Source organism: Brienomyrus brachyistius, chromosome 19 (genome assembly GCF_023856365.1).
Source record: "Brienomyrus brachyistius isolate T26 chromosome 19, BBRACH_0.4, whole genome shotgun sequence".
In the NCBI taxonomy this organism is placed as follows: Eukaryota; Metazoa; Chordata; class Actinopteri; order Osteoglossiformes; family Mormyridae; genus Brienomyrus; species Brienomyrus brachyistius.
Window position 1 is genome coordinate 10,285,944 of NC_064551.1, and position 15,949 is coordinate 10,301,892.

General features: G+C 44.7%; 3 protein-coding genes across 7 annotated transcripts; 1 reads left to right on the forward strand and 2 right to left on the reverse strand.

The window, feature by feature from the left end:
• Positions 1-58: 58 nt before the first annotated feature.
• mtfr2 (mitochondrial fission regulator 2) lies at positions 59-3,761 on the reverse strand. Of its 2 annotated transcripts, none has more exons than XM_048985920.1 (7): positions 3,341-3,761; positions 3,125-3,229; positions 2,937-3,019; positions 2,335-2,492; positions 1,739-2,060; positions 1,395-1,581; positions 59-1,006 (listed from the first exon to the last, which is right to left on the reverse strand). In XM_048985920.1, the coding sequence occupies exons 1-7, from the start codon at positions 3,410-3,412 to the stop codon at positions 962-964; spliced, it is 972 nt and encodes a 323-aa protein (XP_048841877.1). In that variant the 5' UTR covers positions 3,413-3,761; the 3' UTR covers positions 59-961. The 2 variants fall into 2 exon arrangements, with proteins under 2 accessions (XP_048841877.1, XP_048841876.1); XM_048985919.1 differs by having other exon boundaries at positions 2,895-3,019; positions 3,341-3,760.
• A 112-nt stretch (positions 3,762-3,873) lies between these two features.
• Positions 3,874-7,853, forward strand: armc1l (armadillo repeat containing 1, like). 3 transcript variants are annotated; one of them, XM_048985921.1, is made up of 7 exons: positions 3,874-3,908; positions 4,475-4,631; positions 4,723-4,814; positions 5,034-5,220; positions 5,995-6,111; positions 7,028-7,102; positions 7,189-7,853. In XM_048985921.1, exons 2-7 carry the CDS (start codon positions 4,479-4,481, stop codon positions 7,378-7,380), a joined length of 816 nt encoding a protein of 271 aa, XP_048841878.1. In that variant the 5' UTR covers positions 3,874-3,908; positions 4,475-4,478; the 3' UTR covers positions 7,381-7,853. The 3 variants fall into 3 exon arrangements, with proteins under 3 accessions (XP_048841878.1, XP_048841880.1, XP_048841879.1); XM_048985923.1 differs by having other exon boundaries at positions 5,037-5,220; XM_048985922.1 differs by lacking the exon at positions 3,874-3,908 and adding an exon at positions 3,948-4,064.
• A 1,415-nt stretch (positions 7,854-9,268) lies between these two features.
• On the reverse strand, positions 9,269-15,949 carry LOC125714955 (bcl-2-associated transcription factor 1-like). Of its 2 annotated transcripts, none has more exons than XM_048986122.1 (11): positions 15,792-15,949; positions 14,850-14,962; positions 14,071-14,721; positions 13,446-13,949; positions 13,192-13,364; positions 12,087-12,192; positions 11,720-11,780; positions 11,276-11,451; positions 10,605-10,773; positions 10,358-10,507; positions 9,269-9,905 (listed from the first exon to the last, which is right to left on the reverse strand). In XM_048986122.1, exons 2-11 carry the CDS (start codon positions 14,951-14,953, stop codon positions 9,684-9,686), a joined length of 2,316 nt encoding a protein of 771 aa, XP_048842079.1. In that variant the 5' UTR covers positions 14,954-14,962; positions 15,792-15,949; the 3' UTR covers positions 9,269-9,683. The 2 variants fall into 2 exon arrangements, with proteins under 2 accessions (XP_048842079.1, XP_048842078.1); XM_048986121.1 differs by having other exon boundaries at positions 10,358-10,510; positions 15,792-15,948.

Consider the following 15,949-nt stretch of genomic DNA (forward strand, 5'->3'; position numbering starts at 1 on the left):
GCACTCACTGCACGGATGCATTTACCGGACACTGACCATAGATGAGCACAAACGCAGGTCACAGCAGAAGTGAACGGTTTATTTTAAAGCAGCCACACTGACAGTATTGGCTTGTTGGCATTTTCCCATGGCGATGCAGGATTTATTAAGGTGCAGGTATCCAACAACTGGCAAGTAACACCTCAAGCAAAATGTACATAAGCAGAGCAGCTCTTAGCCCTAGAACAGTCTCTCAGAAGTTACAACAAAGTCACAATACAACAGCATATTACACCACAGCAGTATCACTAGAGTAGGTCTTGTATTTTCAGAGGGATTCCTGTTGAACTGCATCTTAATATTTACATACAAACAAAAATAGTGATGTTATTCTAGCAGAAACCAGGGAAACAGCAAACCTGTGCACTTTAGACAGGAAATTCTCCAGCAAAACAGGCACACAAAGGGGCAAGACTGCTAACCATTTACATTTCCAATGCAAGCTGAACGCTGCTGGTTCCCGCGTCACAATAAACTCCCCGCCCTTTACAGGCATACGCCATCCAGAAAGATCACAAGGTTTCAAATGCAGAGCTGCGGTGAGGTTTTTTACCAGCCTCACATAGCTTCCTCATTTGATGCCTCATACAGTTTGCCTGAACATACTACATGCTAATCTGAGCTCACAATGAAACAGGTCACTGCAGTAAATTCCTGTCTCTCTTCCTATAACTGGTATTGTTTTAGGAGTGCATTTCTGAAATCAGAACCTCAATGGAATATATTAAAATGTATTTAAGGTATTTAAAATATAAAGGCGCTATAGAATTGCGGCAGATCAAGCAACAATGACACACAGCCACCAGCGAACATCAGAATCTTTATGTTGGAGTCAGCAGACAGACGTCTGTATGTGTCCAGGAGCAGCAGAGTTTGAAGTGACAGCCTTGTTCTTCTCATTAGCTGCCAGCTGAACAGGATCTCACAAGTACAGTCTGTCATGCTCACGCCTCACGTGCCGAGGGATCTGAAACGGCACAAGACACAATGAGTAAATACGCACTGCAACTCTTACACACAGGCCACCCTGTTGACTTAACACGACAGACCAGCATATGGAATATGGTTTAACAAATGGAGGAGATTGACAGTCATACAGAAATGTCATCATGCAGTTTCAAGGACATATTACTCAAGTTCAAAATTTTAAGTAATTGGTGAAACAGCGACCTCTGGTGAAAGAAAGCTAGTATTACATAGAACTACACAGAATGGATCATTTGTCAATTGAAAGAGCTACATAAAACAAAAAATAAAAAAAGACTACCTGCCCTATAAACAGGCAGACCAACAAAGACCTTTTCCTTTACTCACAATCCCTCCTGCCTTGAATTATAGGTGAATTATAAACTCACACAGGGCACCTCAGGGCTTCCGAAAGGGGAGAGCTCAGAGGAACAGTTCTCCTTGTCAAAGGAGTCCTCCTGCTGCCGGCATGCAAACTTCTTTTTTAGCGCCTCGGCTATGATGGAAGCAGGATCTGAGGGCAAGGCCTTCCCCAGCGTCCTTCGCCTCAGTCTCACAGGGGTCCCTCCTGGCGACCTTGGTGGATTGACAACCAATAAACTTGCATTAGCTAGCTTAGCATTGTCATGCATTTCATAGAGGGTCGCCACAAGTTATATGATACTTCAGCTCACACACGTGTCATGTGGTATGCCTCAGCCTCACTGCTCAGCACGCTCATGCCAGCCCATACCTCTCCACTGCACGTAGTTTGACCTGGTTTAGATCCTTCAGCACCTCCAGCATGCTGGGGCCTTTCCTGGATTCTGATCCAGCTGCCTGGCTACAATGATTCTTCTTCTGCTCGGGGACACGTGTCTGGGACTGTATGGCAAAGCCCTGGAGGGAAGACTTCTCTGATCTATTTACAGACTCATAACTGGAAGGTGGAGGTGGAGGAGGTGGTGGAGGGGGAGGAGGAGGGACACAGCGAGGAGTCGACGTAAGGACTGGAAGAGGAGGAGCAGGGAGAGGAGTCCCAGTGATCGCCAAACTGTTCTGGGACATATCAGAACCTAAAAAGAAAGTTGGCAAAGCAACATTGTGTTACTATGGAGATTGCCACTTGGCATCTAATGTATTAGATTTTTTAATTTTCATCTCAGCCACTGATTTAGCTAAACATTTTACAAAGTGAATAAGCACCTCTTATGGGAACAACAGGGTCACTTGCCCAAGTCTTAGATCCTCCTTAACACCATCTGGCAGCTAGCTGGGTGTAATGAAATTTAAAAAAAAAAAAAAAAAAACACCACCAACAAGGTTGGAAAGAGCAGTCCCAGTACACACCTGTCGGGCCACTGACGATGACGGCGATCTGAGCCCGCAAACGGAGCAGCTCCTCTTCGAGGGCTGTGATCTTCTTCAATGCCACCGCCCTTTCAGGGCCAACCTCTACTGCAGCACAGTGACGAACTCCGTGTCCACTGGGAAGGTGGATGCCACTCCTGTAATATGATACACATCCAACATTGTAACTGGGGCAATCATCACCAACATGTTAGATGCTGACAAAAAAAGGAAAAAAAAAAAAAAAACTTCAGACACACAACATTCAAAAGTTTGTCAAATGTACAGTAAACCGTTACACTGTATGATGAAAATATGACTGCATATCATTCCAGCCACTGGTAAACACAAATTAAACAGAAATTAAGGTGCTTCAATAAGACAATAACAAAATAAGTAAAATAAATATGTGCACAGGGCAATGTAAACATATAGCATAAAGTAAACATGCAATGCAAGTATTATGGTGCAAAATCGGCAGAACTAGGGCAAACCCAGCCCCTCAGTGATTGAGAGTAAAGTAAAACAGTCAGTGCTTTATCAGTGTTAGATTACATTACCTAAACTTTGCAATGGTTTCGTTGTCATTTCGAACAACCCACATTATATCGGCCAAAGACGGTATGGTGGGACTCTCCACGTCAAAGCCGACCCTCCCATGAGTCACGTGTGTGAGGAAGGGGACCTGTAAACGAGCAAAATGTGAGAACCCCCCAGAAGTTTAGTGTAGTTGTATTCAACCCCATTTACTACCTATGTAAACCATCATATTTGCTCGTCTATACCGTACTTGAAAATGAACTCGTGGACCAGCACTCAAGGGAAGGTTGCTTCCAATCAAACGAACAATGCTGCGATACTGCCCACATAATTTGCTCTGGCATACAGGCAATAGCTGAAAAAGATGGATCACATTCACAGCAGGAGTTCAATAGACAATAGTTGGTTACTTTCAGTATAATCCATTTTAAATACCAAATACAGCAAAATAAAAACTCGGTATTACCATATCTGCTGGAAGTCCGAAGTATTCGAGCACATACCGTAGAAAATCAAGGATGCCAATCAAGGGAGACATTGCAGATGTTATTTAAAGCAAATGAACACTAACAGTAATACCGAAGTCCAAACGACGCTACATTAGCAGCTACTCAGTCCTGATGACCATACTGTAAATATGCAAAAGGAAAGCGTAGAAGATCGCAATTAAAGCCCGAAGACCAACCGAATCTGGACCGTAAAAAACGGACAATTACAATCACTGCTTCCAGAAATGAACAGCAAATTACTGCCTGTTAACAAATAATGTATAGAGTGACTACATAGCAGAAGTCTACAGTAGAAGCTTCCCCAGCTTCCCCCTAACAGCAGCCACGCTTCCAGGTTAAAAGAACTCAAATAAAGCCGCGTCAACAAACTGCACGCTGAGTGGGCCGCTTCAGTTTCATGAAAAAATAAGCCAATGATCATGCATCACCGTTCGAGGTCAGCTTAGCGGGCCAACCAATCGGTTTGTACTTTGTAAAATTCGTACGAAATTTAATTTCGGACTTTGCAAGGATATCGTGTGTTGGGTAAGGACAGTAAAGCGAATTTTGTATTAACGTCTTATACTTGTTATATTTTTTTAAATGTGACTATAACACCGATAGTCACAACACTATAATCCTTCGTAATATTTGATGCGGTACATGCGATATATATCAGGATGTACAGTTACTAGTCTGTTGGTAATTCGCTGTTCGTTTACCAGTATAATTATAATTATCTTAGTTTTTTTCGGTGACTTGTTAAATGCGATTATTTGCTGTCACCTAAAATGGGAATATACACTGTGTGTAGTGGTTTATGGGATCATCTTTTGGCAAAATGTGATCCTGTGAAATCGTGCTTTGCCATGTATTGCTGTCTGTTTTTACTTGGGTATTTTTACATTGCTGTTTGGTTTTTTGTCTTAAGTTTTTCTGCATTTTAGTTTTAGCTTTGTGACTCTCGTCTGTGAAACACGCTTAATAAATAAATTATACTTACCTACCTACTTACTTGGTTGTATTGCCTTGAACCGCTGCTGTGTATAAAGGTGATCACTGTGCATTTAACGCGCATCTAAGGTAATGGGCACCGTTTTAATATCCCCCAGAAACATGATGGACGCGCTTTCAGTCGTTAATCAACTGCGGGATTTGGCGTCTGAGCCGCAGAACAGGGAGTCCATAGTCCAGGACCAAGGCTGTCTTCCCGGCCTGGTTCTGTTTCTGGATCACCAAGATTCCCACGTACTGCTATCTACGCTACAGGTTGGCATTACTGCTCATATTTGCACGCAGTTGGAAATATTTAAAGCTCCTCTATGTGGTCGAGCCGGTAAACTTTATTCTGTCTTGTCAGACTCTTCGTTACCTTGCCGAGTCCCCCATTAACAGGGATAAAATGAAGAATGAACTGGGCATGATGGTGAGCCTGGAAAACCTAATGCAACGGTGAGTCTCATTTTAAAGCATTAGGGTGTATCTTTAGTCTTTTTGGGATTTACTTTTAAGGGCAAATATCTCACGCTTTTACCACAGACCACTGAATACCTCAACATTTGTAAAAAACAATCTGAATGATATGCCAAGACACTCAGTTATCAAGTTAGAACAGCTGTATGGCTTTCTGTGGCTTCTTATGGAAATCGTTTATTTTTTGCTTTCTTTCAGTAGTCGTGGACAGAATGAGGTGTGTGATTTAGCCAGAGAAGTCTTTGGCTTGTTGAGTAAACCTCTCCATACTGGGACTCTCCAAACCCCTGAGCAGCCAAAAAGAGTCAAGTCACAGTTCTTCATCAACAGCACCAATAAAAAGGCCAAATCCGTCACCCTTCACATACAGGGCCTGGACAGTGTGGTATGTTTAGACTTCCTAACTTGGAGTAGGTACTGGCAGGTGATAATTGGCCCAGGTTACATTGAATGAGTCAGAATGTTTTATTTTGATACTGAATAAAGAAACGAAATATTTCAATTCATTAACCTTAAGGATATTTGAGATATGGCTTATTTGGGTGCCCACTGAGTGCGACACAGCTGAACTTGGCACTGTTGCCTCACACATCTGGCACCGGTTTGAGTCTCCACTATGACTCCATGTGTGTGAAGTTTACATGTTCTCCCTGTGTCATTAAGGGGTTTTCTCTGGGTACTCTGGTTTTATCCCCACAGTTAAAAAACATACTGTGGTTAATTGGAGTGACCAAATTGTGTGTGTGTCTGTGTCTGTATATTTCTGTACAAATCTCCTGAAAAACGTTTTGAGCTTTATTTTAGTACCTAGTTTAATGGGGTTTTGTGGCTTCTGTTAGGAAGTTTGGAATAAAATTGAACTATATTTTTGGTTGAATAATTGAAGATTTTCAATGGATAATCACAGTGCGGCTTTTGAAGGCAATAGAAAAGGCATATGGGTTAGCGAAGTGAAAGAAATGTCCTTTATTTTCATGAAAAAAAATCATGTAAATGTGACATTTCTGTACAAAGAAATCAGAAGTTTATTCGGAAGGGTTTTGGAGCAGTTTCTATACTTGTCTCCAGTCAGCATGCCGACCTGCCAGCACCTGATTGGAGCCATCATGGCAGTTTTGCTGTAGGGTGGTGATTTCGAATCCTTTAACCCGATATGCAGGTCCATCGCGGCCTCTGTGAAGAAGCTCTGCTCAAGGTCAAAGGGGTCATCAGCTTTACCTTCCAAATGGCGCTGAAGAGGTGCACCGTACGCATCCGGTCCGACCTGCCTGCCGAGGTGAGAAATGAGCAATCGACGAGGTACCACTGTACTAGCAAGCTGAGAAGAGCCATATTCCCACATCTCAAAACTCTTTTTTTCACAAAGATTGCAAATCGCGTAAAATACTTCCACATTGCAGACATGTTTGCTTTGCCAGCATGTAAATCACCTTTGCTGTCCTCGTCCTCTGATGGTCTTACGCTCTTCCTACTGCAAAGGTTATGCGCATGACCTCACAACCCACTGAGTGGCACCGTGTTCAGGTTGAATACCGCAAAATACATCTAAAATGAGAAAGAGCTGTCATGCTGATTTGTACAAATTGATTTAACAAGAAATAGGAGTTATCTTTTCACAGACTGCCAAAAACGAAAGTATCGGACGTGGATCGGTTGCATATGGCCGATACCCGCTCCATCTAATATGCATGGATCGGTGCTGATACCGATCACGAATATTGGATCCGTACACCTCTGATCTTGAATCTAGTTGTTGCTCACTTCAACTGCCAGTTGCACAAACTATATCGTCTCTAACTATATTATTGTGCATACCTAATGTGCATGTTTCCGTTTTTAAAACCATAAATGCAAATGAAAAAAACATAACATTTCACTCATACTTTCAAAACATTTCAGAAGATGTATTTTTGCAGTGCAGGGCAGTGAGCGTAGGCTACATAAAGTGTCTGTTTAATCGACTGCTGGGAAAAAAGTTTGTGAAATAAAACATTTGACTGTAGTTATATTTGCCGGTGTTAAACAGTACTGCAATAAATTAATAAATTGATGCAAAGGTTCAGAATACAGGAATTATTGTGACAAACTGAACCGCAGTATAATGATTAATTGCAGTATAGGTGCAGTGACGTCATGTAAAGCGTATGGTAACGCAGCCTGGGTTTGAGGAACTGTGCTCCTTTGCCTCGTAGTGTCTAGCCTCCGCCATCGCCACCACCAAGGTGCTGACAGCCCAGCAGGTTGTGAAAAATGACGCAGGGGAAGAGGTGAGTCCACGTTTCTAGGCATCTGCTTTTGACATCACAGAAGGAGCTTCTTGCACACAGTCATGGTGGACTGTCTGTCCCTGAAGGTCATGGTCCCGCTCGGCACCACAGCCGCGGCTGTGCAGGAGAACGTCCACCTGCCGGATTACCTGCCCGAGGACGAGAGCCCGGAGCGCAACACGGACAGAGCGATATCCCGGATGGGCGCCAAGGCTGATCCCGGCGGCAGCTGGCTTAACGCTGCTGCTACGTTCCTCACCAGGACATTCTACTGGTGAAGCTCATCTTGCCGTTTGTTTGTTTTTTCCTGTCTTCCCTGTACATATATTTTAATGTCTATGCGTGTTCTGTCTTGAACATTTGATCTTCACTTCAGACTTTCAATTCAAGCTTCTTTGAAAGTCAAATAAAAGGAGTCTTATTTTCCCCCCAGATTCCTTAAAGGCATTTCTGCCACAATGCTGTTGAACTCTCGAATCTGATTGGTCAGAAGGGTGTTCATTAATTGTGCATAGCTGCACATGTAGTGCTAGAGGGGTGAATCGCAGTAGTAAGTCAATTCTGTAATTATAATGCTACTTAATATTCCAAATGTTGAACAGTTTAACGTTAACAGAAATGGCAATTTCAAATTAACGACTGGTCTTGGCAACATAATTTTTGAATTGACGACAGTGGCTTGGGTTGTATCTAAGCAAAATGTTTGTTGCCAGAAGAAAGTGGTTCTAATAAATCAATCTTGGCTCAAAAACGTCTTTAGGTACTTATTTCTAAATTGGAGCTGTCAGGGTCACTCAATTAATCTGGATTACTCTGTTATTAAAATCATGGGTTAAAAACTTCCTTCTCGATTACTCATCAATATGGCAGAAAGTAAGACGTCATATTGATGGTCCATAGAAAATAAGGGTCCAGAGCACAACTGCAATGCAAATACATCTTAGGAGACCATTCAGGTTTGACAAACCCATCTGATGATGCGCAGTTAGCCAGCATCTCTGAGTAGCCCAGCCTGTCTCTGTCAGCACTTTGACAAATCATTTTACTTACTCATTTTTGTGCGATTCCTTTTAGTGAAAATAACTGCTGTTGAAAAGGTCAGCCCTGTCGCTTAGCCATATCATCGATCATGTAATATTTTGGTCACCGTATTGGGTGATTTGGGCTGAACGATACTGGAAAAAGTTCACATTGAGGACTAAATTTGAAAATTAACCGTATAGCCAAATATAACTCATCTACCAGTAGCCTGCCAAATATGCCAGGAATGCCACCAAGTCACTTGCCTTCTCAGTATTGTCTCCAAGGAATACAAGATATTTCCACACAGAAAAGCATGCTCTACGCCTTTTCATGACCAGTTCTTGCTTCTCTTTTTGACTTAATATCTCAGAGTTGTACCACATAGTCCATCATTGAGTCCAACAGCAAGGAGGAGAATCATTATGATTGTCTGAGTGCATGCAGACCTCGCAGCAGCGATAAACTGTTTTTGAACATGTAGTATATAATGTTGCAGAGGAACCATCGTTAAAATTGCACAGCTTGTGAAATTTTGTTTCCTGTGACTGAGGAAAAATGCTTTTGTGCAACTTATTGATGATTTGAACCCAGCAGACTATCACGATCCTCGCGATGTGAAGATCGCATGTCCGTGAAATGCCCAGTCCATATAAACATCCCACACCGTGCAAGACTAACGGGAGTCTCCGCACAACGCCGCTTTGTGTGTGTGGAGTTCGCATGTTCACCCTGTCTGCGCGTGAATCGTAGGCGGATCCTCTGGTATTCTTCCACTCTCCAGAATACTTTAAATTAAATTGAACTGGAGTGCCTAAATTGACCGTACGTGACACTGAGTATGCACCCTGCAGTGGGGGGCTGCTTCCAGCCTCCCGCCATTTGCAAATTTATACATCAACTATAAACTATTACTCAATGAATTGTCTGATTAGTTAGATTATCGATCATATTAATAACCAAGCCCCAGTGTAAGCCAAACGTGTGGTAATCGAGGTGTAAGCAGGTTACGTAATGCACTCAGTCATGCACTATGGTTTTAAATGCATGGTTCTTTGCCGCCGCAGCTGCGCATGTAAAAATGTGTAATGCGTATCTTTCCGTACATTAACGCTTACTAACTTAGACACCATACCAGGCCACATATAGTTTGAATAAAAGGTTTATTGTAGCAACATTGTTACTATAACTTAATCTGACACAATTGAAGGTAGCAGAGAGTGCTTCTTAGTGGCTCCACATTTACTAATATAGATGCAGGTTAGGGAAAAATTCAGTATTAACCTTGTAACCAACTTAACGAATTGAGGAGAAAGCCAGTATCTCACATTAGAGGTAATGGTCTCCACTGAAAGTAATCGGTATGGGAAGACAAATTTAAAGTCAACAAACAAATGCAGAAAATTCTTAACTGAAAAAGCAATTATCACTGGAATAGATTTTTCTTAAACCAAATATGAATGTTATGTGCTCTCCACTTAACAGGTAGAGAGATCGCATGGGTCTTCACCTCCCCAGCCGCACAGTCAGACCGCAGCACGACTACATGCTCCTTACATTCTCACTCCACTTTCTCATCCTTCTGCGGGTCTTTCCTCTCCTCACCCTCTGCGCCTTCCTCCTCCTCTTCCTCCTCATTGCCTTCACACTGATACTTATCATGAGTCCACTTGGGACTGCTGCTGGATTTCCTGAAGGGGAATCGGCCCCTCCCACGCTGGAACAGGCCCCGCCCTCTTCCCCTCTTCACCCAATAGTCCGTGCCGTCATCCCTGTCATCGTGCTGTGGATGGTACGACAGAGCACAGACATTAAGTCCATACTTCACTTTTCTGCGCATGCTTTCTGTTATGCATGGGGTAAACCGATGTAAATTTCGTTGTCTGGTTTACGCCACACAGCTGCGGACAGTGCAAGTGTAACCTGCTCGGGTGCAATATCACTGCTGTATGCATGCACCAACCGTGACCATCCACATCCACAGCTAAATGTAGTATGAACAGAAGCTTCTGCGGGCAGAAAGCCTGAAAACGCACACAGAAAAGTGTGGTATGAAATGTGCTTCAAATGACCCATTTTCAGGGCTGTCTTCTTTAAGTGAATCTTACAAGCACTTAAGTTCTCAATGAACAATGTTTCCAAGGATACTGACCCAATCCAATCAAATTACAGGGCCAAATATTATTCAAGTCTCGCATCCAATCACAAACTTTCGACAGGGAGCCCAAGACTCACCAGGAAGTACTTCCTGCTCTTGGGTGTGTACTCTGGGTCCCATTCTTCCTCCTTAGGTCTCTTCTGAAAAGGGGCGCTGGGAGGGGTTGGTCCAGAGATGGGTGGAGGGAAGGTCCCCCGGCCACGCCCTCGCCCCCCTCTGATGCGGAACTGCTACAGGACAAGAGAGGATTTGTCTGCATGCCTCTATGGTCACGGCAGGAGCAGTGTACCTACACACCACTCTTCCCCCCCCTGCAGTACTTACAAAGGTTCCCCTGGGCCGCAGGGTACCCTGGAAGCCAGGGTCGTCCTTGAGCTCCGTCAGGGCCGCCCCCTCCTCCTCCCTGGCCCTGCGCTTCTCCCTGCTGTTCTCACGCGTCACTGACGACTCGGAGGACGACCTGGAACGCCCCCGCTCCTTGCTTTTGCGTTTGCTGCAAGATAAGTTAAGCACTCAATCTCCAGGTAAGGAGTCCACCAGTCAAAGTTGCATGTACTTGGATTAACGATTCTGTTACAGAGAGACCCGTACTGGTTTCCATAGTAACAGTTTGTCTACAGTAAAGGGGGGAAAAAACTAGTACTAAAGGTGAAACATTCAGCATACTGAAATCTCCTTTGAAAGGATAGAGAAAAAAAATGCAATACCAGACTGCAGCTCTTACACAATGTGCTTAAGAAGTGCACTGCAATGAAGTCCAACCTTGTGCTGTTGCCTGGATTATATGACATTTTATTGTCATTTTTGTTTGCTAATCCCAAATGTCCTCATCCAACAAAAGGCGCAAAAAACTGATTACTGCTGTAAAACAAAATGGTCATTTTCATATAAATAGCAGCAAGGAATGACGAACAAGAATTGTTGATATTAATAAAAAGGCAATTATTAAACAGGAAAACACCTGACAGTAACATTCCTGGTGTCGGACGTCTTACCTCTCATCCTTAAACGGTTTGTAATCTCTGGGTTCCTTGGTCAGTTTGTCCACTTTCTTGGGCGGACTATGTTCCCGGGACATCCTGGCCTCATCGTGGTCCCGGCTCTGCTCGGTCCGCCGCCGATCGATATCGTACCGCAAATCAGCAGAATCGCACCTTGATTTTTTCCCGCCCTATCAGAGCAAAGCAATGTTGGAGCACTCATTAATTCTCGCTGTGGTAGCCTGTGTTAAAACGTGATCCCTCATACCTGACATCCCTCTCTAGCAATAAAATAAATAAATAAATAAATCACCAATGTACAACACACCTCAAACTGACTGTCAGCCTCATATATTTTCACTGACTGCTCACTGCTGACCCCCTATGGACGTTAAAGGTGATGCAGTCCTTCCACAAACTCAATTTTAAAGCACACCACATCAATGAAGGCTTCCATACCTTGGAATCTTCCTTGAATGTTCTTGCCTTCTTAAAAGCACTGGGGGAGATGTCAATCCTCCTTTTGATCAGAAACAAGAACAACTATGAATGATCGGCTAATATTTAATGCTGGCAAGACACTATCTTGTTATTGCTATTCATTGTACTTGTACAAATGATAAAGCTTTTGAATCCGTGCCAAATTATGTACTGTTGCATGAAGAGATCTGGAATAATCCAGTAAACATGAGTATTCTTTGTAGCCTTCAGCAAGACATCCCTTCCAATACAAGCAAAACAATCATGGCTGGCACCTCTAGATCATTCCCAGACATACTGCTAAGTGACGTGGCTAACAGTATTAGCGGCTAACCCAGCTAACTACCTATGGATCTCTGGGCTCTGGTGTCGGGCCTCGTGCTCCACAGCCGCTGTCTGATAGACCGCGAAGCGCTCATGGAGGGACATAGCGGCTGGCCGGAAGTGGCGCTCTGTGGGCGGCAAGGGGCACAAGTGAGTCAGTTAGATCGATATCACCCGTATCGGCCGATCTAGCGGAGGAAAGAAGCACATCTTACAGAAGGTTAACTTTACACACTGCAGGCATGAACGCTCAAAGTATTTCCCCCATCTGACTAATTGCTTAGCTCTTTCGTTACAGGAATAGCATAGGAAATTGTTTACATGCCACTGTAATCATGAGAATGACAATTCCATATGACACGATTCTTAATCAGTATTATTGACAACTTTTAAATCAATATCCACTGATTAACATCTAAAAAAGATCTTTCAATACTGCAATTACAAACTGAACAAAAGTGACTGTACCTTGAATGATCTACAGAAGTTTTACATATACACAATATATACAGTTTTACATCTGTCACATATTGCAGCCACGTCTGACACATTTACACAAGTCTGGAGAGATCATAAACGAAAGAAGCTTTTTGTTAACAAGTCCGGTTTTCAACTTACCGCCTCTTTGTCTCAAAACCAATGCCTAACACTCGACTCGGTCACTACCAGAGTAGTGCGTCAATGAAACCCAACATGGTGGAGGAGGGCATTTTGGAGCTAGCAACTGATTTTACGCCAGGGACACGGGGGGCTTCGACTGTGCCCGTTTCCGCATCGGTATCTCTCAAGTGTAATTACAGTAACATGGACCTTGGCATTGCAATGCCCATTCCCGGACTGGCATGACCTATTCGCAATGAAAGAGAGAACATCACTGTGCAGACTGAACTGCATTTCCCATCAGCCCCTGCACATCGCCACTGCAGAGTAGCACTGAGCTATGAGTCCATCATATCCACAAAAGACTGAAAAAAACATTACAGAAAGGTCTAGGAAATGTATTACATCACTTACAGAAAAACTGAATGCAAAGTCATATGTGAAATATGAATAACAGCAAAACAACATTGCTCTTCAAGAAATAAGTAATCTTACACGTAACAACAGTGAGGGACTTGTTGAGGTACCTCTGACATGATGGACCAAGGACACTACGTGGTGAATGAAGGCCTCGGCCGTGCCTTTGTAGGCCTGAGGCTGAGTGATGTGGTGGAAGATGGAGCGGAAGGCCTGCTCTTTCCTGGCTGAGCAGGCGAGGGTGCTGGCCAGCGAACGGTCCCCGGCTATCGAGATGCTTGGGCTGGGGAGGAAGACAGACAAGGAGTCATCGTGTCATTCCACCCCCACCCCCCCACCCAATTCTGCCAAAAACACGACTCACCTGGTATCTCCCAAGTCCAAGGAAGTCATTTCCATTCTAACCTGTGGCCGGCCGCAGTGGCTGGGCCCGGCTCTGGGGGCACTGTCCCTTCTTCCATCTGGAGGCCGCTGCGGCCCGGCCTTCGGTTGCTGCGGCGATGCCATTTCGCTCTCGGGTTGGAGGCCCTGCTCTTTGGCCTTCAGCAGCCGGTCGGGCTCCCTGCCCAGCCTGAGACCCTTCACAGGGTCCCGTGTCCAGGCTCCCTCCCGAGCCTGGCCCACCACCCTCAGCTGGTGCGGCTGCCTGTAGGCCTGGACCTCGTCCTCCTCCTCCGCCTCAGGCGAGTCCCCCAAGAAAGGCACCTTTTCGGCCCTGCTTTTGGTCCCCGAGTCCAGATTAAGCTCTAGCTCCATGTCCAGTCTGCTCCACTGGGCCCTCTCTGAAAGTGGCACCTTCTGGGGCTCACTCTGCCGCCCTACGCCCTGATCCTGAGAAAAGACAGCATCTCCACCCTCTTGTAGACACCTGCCCAAAAGGAGGAAGTCACAGCTGTCCGTGGAGAATTTGCACATTCTGACATGACACTCACACAATCCACATTCAAAATGTTAACTGGTATATGTTCAGACTTTGGGAGAAGGGGTACCTTTTGAAGTATTTGCCCACTTTTGAGAGGTCCTGCTCATCACTCTGGGGGAAGAAAACTTTGCTACCAGGAGGTGCAGAGGAATGAACCAGCGGTCCAGAGTGGGAGGAGCTTTGGCTGGGGGGACTGCGTACAGGGGAGGGGCTTCGCCGCGGGCTGTTGTCTTTATAGGCTGAAATGCCCATCCAACCCTCAGAGGGCGGGGCTAGCGGTATCATAGCAAGACCTCCCTTCGTTGCTGCCCCTACACGTTCTTCCCCTGGCCCCTCTGGCTTTCCGCCAGCTGGTGCCGCAGAGCGGTTGCGAGGGGTTGAGGAAGAGGAGGAGGAAGAGGAGCGGCCGGAAGCTGAAGACCGTCCAGAGCGCCGGGACTTGCTGCGAGACCTCTGGGAGGTGGATCTACGTTTTGGGGTCCGGGACCGAGAGCGCCCCCGCCTGGGGCTGCGGGAGTAGCGGCGGTTTTGCCAGTTGGGTCGGAAGCCTCCACGGTGATGGAAGCGACCCCCGCCTTGGTAGTAGCCCCTGCCCCGGTTGCGGAATCCATAGGGACGCCTCATGCCCCTGCTGGGGCGATAGTCCCGCCGATACTCCCTAGGGTAATTCCGTTCCCGACTGCGGGATCGAGAGTAGGATCGCGAGCGGGACCTGGAGCTGCAGGCAGGAAACAACATGCCTCAGCAGTTAGACACAGAACTGCTTCAGCTTCAGACAACACCGAAAAGCTAACACAAGACAGGCACGCCACAAAGAGAGCAGACACACGCACACACACACTTCACCTGTATCTCTTCTTCCTCGAGCGTGACCTTGACCGTGACCTAGTCGTGGAGTGAGATCTTGACCTCGATCTGGAGGAGTGAGTGTGGGACTTCGATCGCACCATGTTTATAACCTTAAAGAAAAAAATTATTTATATTTCTACATCATACCTTATTAAATCTACACAAAATAAATGTATCTCGTATTGTGACTGTCTTTAATGGTAAAAATTATGGTAATTTGTTGTGAACTGCCACAAAGAATGTAAAAAGGCAATAAAATAACATTTTTTTTCCACAGTTATGCTGTGAAATTTTTACTTTTTATTTATAACTGTATACTGATAACACGACAGGCCGACACATACAACCAGCTGTTACTGTGTGTCTAACTAGCAAGGTGACATCATATTACTTTTCATTTAAATGATTAAGAGGATTTCAAAAATAACCTACTGGAAGATGATCGCGTAATTTATTATTCATCTACCCGTTTCAATAATAAAGAATACCACGAGAGCGGAACTTTAAAAAGCAAAATAAAACCGTAGGTATGTCAACCATTTTATGTTGAAGACCGGGATCCGCACATCAGTCTAAAATCATGGACGGGTCACTTTTGATCTATACCCAGTTAACAACTTAACGATCAGCCAGATCTTGGCTACGCTGCTGGTGGGACAATCCATCTACACCCTTCTGTCATCCGAAGGGACCCTGCACATTAATTACAATAATATAATATCTACAGTCTAATAAGCACATCTAACTGATCAATAACATTCCATTATCTTTCTCTTTTATTAATCACCAAGCTGTCGCAAGGTAAGATTACAGTATACCGCCCCTTTATGCTAAATATTTTAAGTCTGTGGGCAAACAACCGGTTCTCATGCAGCGGACAGGTCTAGTTGTAGGGTAATGCATGCAATTTTTTTTTAAAAAAGAATTAGACGCTTTTACCGTCTAAACCCGCAATAACACATCCGTCTCACGCAGCGCACTTCAGTCCATTTGCAAGCGTGACCAAGATTCTGCTCATCAGACGCAAAAGGGAAAGCGGCTTTAATACGTACGGCCCATTTACGCATAAATATAGACAAAAGCTGTAACTTCCGAGG

Bases quoted from the DNA above. Each gene is read 5' to 3' on its own strand.
- armc1l (XM_048985921.1), top strand. From the start codon at position 4,479: ATGATGGACGCGCTTTCAGTCGTTAATCAACTGCGGGATTTGGCGTCT. The intron at 4,632-4,722 runs GTTGGCATTACT...CTGTCTTGTCAG, and splicing joins TACTGCTATCTACGCTACAG to ACTCTTCGTTACCTTGCCGA. The intron at 6,112-7,027 runs GTGAGAAATGAG...TTTGCCTCGTAG, and splicing joins GGTCCGACCTGCCTGCCGAG to TGTCTAGCCTCCGCCATCGC.
- mtfr2 (XM_048985919.1), bottom strand. From the start codon at position 3,412: ATGTCTCCCTTGATTGGCATCCTTGATTTTCTACGGTATGTGCTCGAA. The intron at 3,230-3,340 runs GTAATACCGAGT...CATCTTTTTCAG, and splicing joins TCGGACTTCCAGCAGATATG to CTATTGCCTGTATGCCAGAG. The intron at 1,007-1,394 runs GTGAGTTTATAA...GTGCCGTTTCAG, and splicing joins GAAGCCCTGAGGTGCCCTGT to ATCCCTCGGCACGTGAGGCG.
- LOC125714955 (XM_048986121.1), bottom strand. From the start codon at position 14,953: ATGGTGCGATCGAAGTCCCACACTCACTCCTCCAGATCGAGGTCAAGA. The intron at 13,950-14,070 runs GTACCCCTTCTC...CCTTTTGGGCAG, and splicing joins GTGGGCAAATACTTCAAAAG to GTGTCTACAAGAGGGTGGAG. The intron at 13,365-13,445 runs GTGAGTCGTGTT...CTTCCTCCCCAG, and splicing joins TTGGACTTGGGAGATACCAG to CCCAAGCATCTCGATAGCCG.